The 7,712-nt window shown below is 34.2% G+C and overlaps 1 protein-coding gene across 1 annotated transcript; it reads left to right on the top strand.

Annotated features, from left to right (window-relative positions):
* The first annotated feature begins 2,549 nt into the window (after window positions 1-2,549).
* On the top strand, window positions 2,550-4,936 carry LOC114367041 (probable pectinesterase/pectinesterase inhibitor 12). The gene is made up of 2 exons (XM_028324124.1): window positions 2,550-3,666; window positions 4,101-4,936. Exons 1-2 carry the CDS (start codon window positions 2,727-2,729, stop codon window positions 4,787-4,789), a joined length of 1,629 nt encoding a protein of 542 aa, XP_028179925.1. The 5' UTR covers window positions 2,550-2,726; the 3' UTR covers window positions 4,790-4,936.
* Window positions 4,937-7,712: the final 2,776 nt, after the last annotated feature.

Here is a 7,712-nt window from a genome sequence, read left to right as displayed (position 1 = left end):
ATTTCATAGGTTTGCAATAATGCCAGTTGTATTTTCTTTCTCATATAATCTTATTTCCCTCAAAAAACATAGGACTATAGAAGCTTCCTAACGTGCTAGAGATTCTTACATTTTGTTCCAATTGATTTCCTACATTTTGCACTAGATTTTACCTTTTCCTCTTAGCAGATTTATATGTCCATTACATTGTTCAAAGTTTATACACATTTGTTATACTTTTTTCAATGTTATCTTGATCTGTGCTTGGGGATATACGACATGAGACATTGAGGCTTTATACCTTTATACTTTGATGATTCAAGACCTCCTATCTTCTGAGGTAGTAAAAATTGAGATGGAATAGAGCCATGTGGAATTTGGCATAAACTAGAATATTTGAATTAGATTTACAAAATTATGATGGGAATTTAAGCCCGCATTTAAATATATTGATCATTGCAAAGTAGCTAAGCATGTTCGGATTACAAGTTAGGTTTCTGGTGTTCAAATGTTACTTTTTGAATTTGTAATTTATGATGATTTTTAATTATCAAAGAACGTATTTTAAAATTGAGTTAAAAATCAAATTATGACAATTAAAATTGTCATAAATTGTGAATTTTTAATTTTGTTGGACCCCATTGATGGAAGAGACTAAAAAAACAATCTTTAAAATTTATGGACAAAAAAAAATTTAAATTTGAAGAATTAAAAATAACCCTAATTTAAATAGTAACTTATATATTTAATGACACTAGGTTGTTTTGCTCTTGTAGCAAAAAAAATTACAATAAGGCATTTTTTTCCATCAATAATTGTCCTTCATGCAAAAAGTTGCTCCAATAGCTAGTCATTTAAAGTTGAAATATCCACTTACAAACAGAATAAATGAATATCTCATTAACATAAACTTTACAATAAAATAAAAATAATAATTAATACATCTAGAAATAAATTTATATTTCTTATAATTAAACCCAAAAAATTGAATCAATATTTTCTTATATAGAACAAAAAAAGTACACCGAATATATTTTATAAATATGTTAAAGGAGCGGAGAACATATCACATTACAAATTCAATTATTTGAGTAATTGGTTCAATTTTTTTAGAACGCATTTTAAATAAATAAATCATAGGAAAATACAAGGGACTAAAACTCTTCCTTTTAAATTCTCTTTGGAATGGGGTTCCATCACTTTATTGGCTATTTTTTCACGTGAAGTGAGAACAGATAAGAGACAATAATGTGTTTATATATATATATATATATATATATATATATATATATATATATATATATATATATATATATATTTTCGTCTGTGCTGTAAATTATAAATACTTATACCAAAAAGAATCTCTCCACACGTGAGATTTGGCAGATTTGTGGACAAACGAGAATGACGCTTGACTACTTGATTATTCTGACGTGATTATTTCACGAGACAAAGTCAAGTTGTCTGGAGGTGTTACATACAAACCATTAATTAACTATTAATGAAGCATAAATGGTTTCATAGGAATGATCACTTCAGTTTTATAAAAGTATACGAAGTATAAAGTCTAAACATTAGTAGAGTGTGAATTAATAAGCATAATGTTAAAGAGAGGAATAGCAAATGAAGTAACATAGCTAACTGTTTTCAATGCAAACCCGTAGCTAGTGGGGTAATCAATCTTTGAAGCCGCTTCACGGGTTGCCATATTATTCCATCATTTACGGCAAGGTCACCCCTCACCCCCTTCCAAAAAACAAACACATATAAACAAAAGGTTGCACGGTGTCAGAATCCTGAACCTTTTAGCAGAGTACGTAACCTTGAAATTTTAAGAGTATGATGATCCAAGAGAAAATCCAAATGAATTGTACATCTTCAAAAATTCTTGACACAAATATAAGATTTAGGATTTAATTTCTAACTTGCACATGAAGTCAGAATTAAAAATACAATTTTATATATTCCTACCAGAAAAGTGAGTGGAAATCTATGTAATATTATAGCACCCAATTGATGTGGCTACACATTATACAACTCAAAGAATAGTAGAGGAATTTCAAACAAAAAAACACTCATGAACAATGATATATAAAAGATGATTTATTGTAGCAGTGCTCTATATAGAGAGAGAGCCTTATTTTTAACAAGTCAATTTTACTCTTAATTCTAAATCGATCCTCATAGGAGGAATTAATTAAATGTCAAATAAAATTTTTAATACCTCCAAGTTAACCAAAAAAAATGGACACCATCACGGGAATACATCAATTGAACTGCTGAGCTCAAAGTACTTTGAGGTCCCTCAATTTTTTAGTAGCTGTGGCGCACCATGCCTTGCATTATTTTCACTGACATCTCCAAAACGAAAACAGGAAAGACCTATACATGCTTTTTTTACATTATCCTCCAAGAGCAACTTGCTACTTATCACACCCAAAAATGTAACTTTTTTATTTTTCTCATGATTTGCCCCTTATTTCATTCGGCTAAATACTAATAAAAAGAAAGTCTTTCAAGAGAAACAAAAAAAGGTGCCCCACCTAATCTCAAGAGGAAAACATCAACATGGTAGGGGCAGATATAAATTCCAGCTACAATACATTAGTTCAAATAAACCCGTGTTACTTTAGGTTCTAATCACTGTCCCCATCACTCCTTTATACCCCAGCAAGTGTCTTATTTAAGTGAGTCAAACACTCAACAACTTCACCTTTGCATACTACTACTTGTTTTCCTTATTTTTCATGGCTTATTCATCTCATAAACTCTTCTTCCTTCTGTTTGCAATTTTCTTCTCACACGCTAGTGCTGTAAACTCTTCCAATGCTTCCACAACAATTCACACCAATCTCTCTTCCATAAAATCTTTCTGCACAACCACAGCTTACCCAGAAGTTTGTTTCAACTCATTGAAGCTATCCATCTCAATAAACATAAGTCCAAACATAATCAACTACCTCCGTCAGTCCCTCCAAGTAGCAATATCTGAAACCACAAAGCTCTCAAATCTCTTCCACAACGTTGGACACTCAAAAAACATCATAGAGAAGCAAAGAGGGTCAGTTCAAGACTGCAGGGAACTCCATCAATCCACATTGGCTTCTTTGAAAAGATCACTATCAGGGATCCGTTCTTCCAACTCCAAGAACATAGTTGATGCAAGAAGCTACCTCAGTGCAGCCTTAACAAACAAAAACACATGTCTAGAAGGCCTAGATTCTGCTTCAGGAACAATGAAGCCATCTCTGGTGAAATCTGTGATCAACACTTACAAGCATGTAAGTAACTCACTTTCAATGCTCCCTAAGCCAGAGATGGGGACTCCCAAAGTGAAAAAGAATAATAACCAGCCTTTGAAGAATGCTCCAAAGTGGGTATCAAGCAGTGACCAAAGGCTCTTCCAAGACTCAGATGGGGAAGATTATGACCCAAATGAAATGCTTGTTGTGGCTGCAGATGGAACTGGGAACTTTAGCACCATCACTGAAGCCATTAACTTTGCTCCAAACAACAGTATGGATAGGATAGTGATCTATGTCAAGGAAGGGATTTACGAGGAAAATGTGGAAATTCCAAGCTATAAGACCAACATTATGATGCTTGGCGATGGAAGTGATGTCACTTTCATAACTGGTAACAGAAGCGTCGGTGATGGCTGGACCACTTTCAGATCTGCAACTCTAGGTGAAACCTTTGCACCCTTTTCAATCTTTTTGGGCAATTAATTATTTGTCATGCATTGGTTACCACTTGGCACAGGGCTGAGAAGTAACAGAACAAAACAAAATAATGCATCTTTGTCTTTCTAAGTAGGCCATTTATATGAGAAATTATTAAGAAATTTGGGACCACCTGATCTTGGTCAATCTCATAGGTTACAGATTGATCGAGATCACACAGTCCTAGACTATACAATAATATACCAAGAGGGTCTATTTGATTGGTTGAACAGAGTATGAGTTATTGTAAATTTTCTAATACATATCTTTGATGAGAAAAGAAAACTGTACAATAATATCATCTTGTTTAGTGAGATTGACTATTGCTTGTTTTATGTCAATTTTTCTCTGGAGTGGCCAAAATGGCAATTACATGATTATGGTCTCTATCTTTTTCAGCTGTTTCTGGTGATGGTTTTCTGGCACGTGATATAGCCATTGAGAACAGTGCAGGGCCAGAGAAGCATCAAGCAGTGGCATTGAGAGTAAATGCAGACTTAGCAGCCTTTTACAGGTGTGCAATTTATGGCTACCAAGACACTCTCTATGTTCACTCCTTTAGACAATTCTATAGAGAGTGTGACATTTATGGCACCATAGATTACATATTTGGGAATGCAGCCGCGATTCTACAAGAATGCAACATCATATCAAGAAAACCAATGCCTGGCCAATTCACAGTAATCACTGCACAATCAAGAGATAGCCCTGATGAGGACACTGGCATCTCATTCCAAAACTGCTCAATCATAGCAACCCTTGATCTCTATTCCAACTCTAGTAGCTTCAAGAGCTACCTTGGGAGGCCATGGAGGATCTATTCTCGCACCGTTTACCTTGAGTCCTACATTGATGACTTCATTGACCCAAAGGGTTGGACAAAGTGGTCTAATGAGCAAGGATTGGAAACTTTGTATTATGGTGAGTATGACAACTATGGACCTGGTTCCAGCATAGATAAGCGTGTACAATGGTTAGGGTACCATTTGATGGATTATGGTGATGCCTATAATTTCACTGTTTCGGAGTTCATCAATGGAGATGGTTGGCTTGATACCACTTCCGTTCCTTATGATGACGGGATTTGAGCAAAGTAAAATAGGTTTAGTTTGTTAAATTGTTAAGGTACTTACAATTTGTCACTATCCTCTGGCTTAAGGCCACTAAGGTTGTTACTAAAGTAACATTGTAAAATAAGAAAAGTTCACGGCTAATTAGACAGCTGATTTGATTAATTCGAGGGCAAATTTACTGTAGGGGATTTCTTTTAAAAACATTTTACGAAACAGGGTCTCTTTTAAAACAAATTGCAAGGGGGGTCTCTGCTTTACGTGGATGCCGCCATTAACAATGGCGTGAAGCTTGGAACCGCCAGAGGCAATGACGGGAAGGGGATGCCGCTATTGGCAGCAGCGGGACAGGGGTATGACTCAGCCTAAACCGCCATTCGTACTGGCGGGATAGGGCTGAGTAGGAGAGAGGTGCATGACGCCATTGGAGCTGGCGGGATAGGCGAGGGTACCACCATTGGTGCTGGCGGGACGTGCCAACGTGGACAGTCCCGCCATTGGCACCTGCGTTACACTTTTAATGGGATGGGACTGAAGCGTGATGACTGAAGCCTCATGCAACTTCACATGCAATCTCTGAAATTTTTTTTGATGCAGCCTGCGTTACACTTTTACACTTTTGATGGGACTGAAGCATGGGACTGAAGCGTGATGACTGAAGCCTGATGCAGCTAGGGTTCACATGCAATCTCTGAAATTTTTTTTGATGCAGGCTAGGGCTAGAGTTCTACTTCACATGCACCCAGTTGTTGCTTTAGAGGAGACTAGGGCACTGTATTGGATAGGGAAATCAGAAATCACATGCATGGCAGGTTAAAGATTAGAGCTAGGCATGTAGGAGGTGACTTCCATACAGATTTACTTTAATAATGGTGTGTAAATTTACGTTGTACATAGCTTTTTGCTAAAAAATTTCTTTAAATAGAGCAAACTTGCAATCACACTCAGCACTTGCAGGAATTTGAGACTGAAGAGAGTATTGTGAAAGAGAAAGAAAGAGTTTCTTTGAAGTTTGATTCTATAGTAAGGATGTTTTATATTTATTTAAATAAAGTTTTCTTTCATTTTGTTTATTTATCATGTACAAATTTTTTATTTTGAAGTAACAAATATTATGGTTAGAATGAAATTTGAAGCTCAAATTTAAGTGTATTAATTTTGTAAATTACATTTTAAATTTAAAAATTATTAGTAGTAATTATTTGTAAGCCTTTTTGTTACAGCTAGCTAATATTACATTGTAAATAATTTATAATTATTTATTTACATGTAAAATGCTTAAATTTATACAGCTAGTTAATATTACAAAAACTAAAAATTTACGTGTGTCTAAAATTTACAAATATATACCTAAAGCTAATATTAACTTATGTCTAATACTACAAAACCTAAATATTATGTGTGTCTTCCTAAATATATACCTAATACTACAAAAGCTAATATCACATATATAATATATAAAATTTAAAAATATATACAACAACTAAATATATATATATATATATATATATATATATGAAAATAAAATTTGGTTTAAAATATAATATCTAACAATACATACAATAACTAAATAAAATTTTCATTCTAACTAACGAAATAATATTTTGATAGTAACTAACCTAACATTGGTATATCTATTAATATTAATACGTAAAAAATAACTACACAATACTACTACTAACTAACTTAAACTTAGAATTTTTGTTAATACTAACTAACTTAGAATATTTGTTAATACTAACTAACTTAGAATAACTACACAATACTATTTACATACTATATAAACTAACTTAACAATATTTGTTAATACTAACTAACTTAAACTTATAATATTTATTAACAAAAATATATAAATTTTATTTACTTTGAAAACACTTACTAGGAGTAAGGGTAAAGGCACACACTTGAAAGAAGGAAGGAAGCAGACAGCAAGCACCCAATTTGAAGCAAGGAGCACAGCAAGCACAAGCTTAATAAACTCACACTCAACAAGAAAAAACACTGAACACAGAAAGTGAACTCAAGGAGAAAGAAATGCAAGCGTAAAGAATAAGCCTCAAACATTTTTTTTATAGCTGCAAACTTAAAGCCAACGTTTAAATTTTTAACGTTCAAATGCTAGCCCTAGCCTTTTCAGAACTGGAACCTAAACACTGCGCCTACGTTCAGACTGCCATCTGCAGCAGGAAGGTCACATGCAAAGGGGAACCGCAAGTGCCAATGGCGGGACTGTCCACGTAGGCATGTCCCGCCAGCACCAATGGCGGCATGGCTTCAGGCATGCTTCTCACTCCTACTCAGCCCTATCCCGCCAGTACGAATGGCGGTTTAGGCTGAGTCATACCCCCTGTCCCGCTGCTGCCAATAGCGGCATCCCCTTCCCGCCATTGCCTCTGGCGGTTCCAAGCTTCACGCCATTGTTAATGGTGGCACCCACGTAATGAAGAGACCCCCCTTACAATTTGTTTTAAAAGAGACCTTGTTTCGTAAAATATTTTTAAAAGAAGCCCCCTACAATAAATTTGCCTAATTCTGACACTACCCAGTAACCTTTGTTTGGTAAAGAAGAAATAAGAAGGATGGAAGAAAATCATATAATTAATTTGTTTGATAGAGTAGATTAAAGAGAAAATAATTTTAAAATTTATAAGATTAATTATATTATTTTTCATTTATTTTCACCTATCTCTTTATATCTCTTTTCATCTCTTATCTTGAAACAACTTCATTTTTACTTTACCTCTCCCACTTATGTTCAATCATTCATTTTATTTTCATCTAACCTATTTATCTCCTTCCTATCAAATTGGGCAAAAAAGCCTTTCTGAAAATCAGATTATATATCATCTTCACCTCTACTTTAGTGTATTTTTTCTTTTTCTTTCTCGTAATTTTTTCCCAAGATTCATCCTTAATTTTCTCAAACATTTTATTTTTTATC

The sequence above is a fragment of the Glycine soja genome, chromosome 9 (assembly GCF_004193775.1).
Source record: "Glycine soja cultivar W05 chromosome 9, ASM419377v2, whole genome shotgun sequence".
Lineage (NCBI taxonomy): Eukaryota > Viridiplantae > Streptophyta > Magnoliopsida > Fabales > Fabaceae > Glycine > Glycine soja.
The sequence above is the reverse complement of the archived record's forward strand: the minus strand, read 5'-3'. Positions and strand labels throughout refer to the sequence as shown.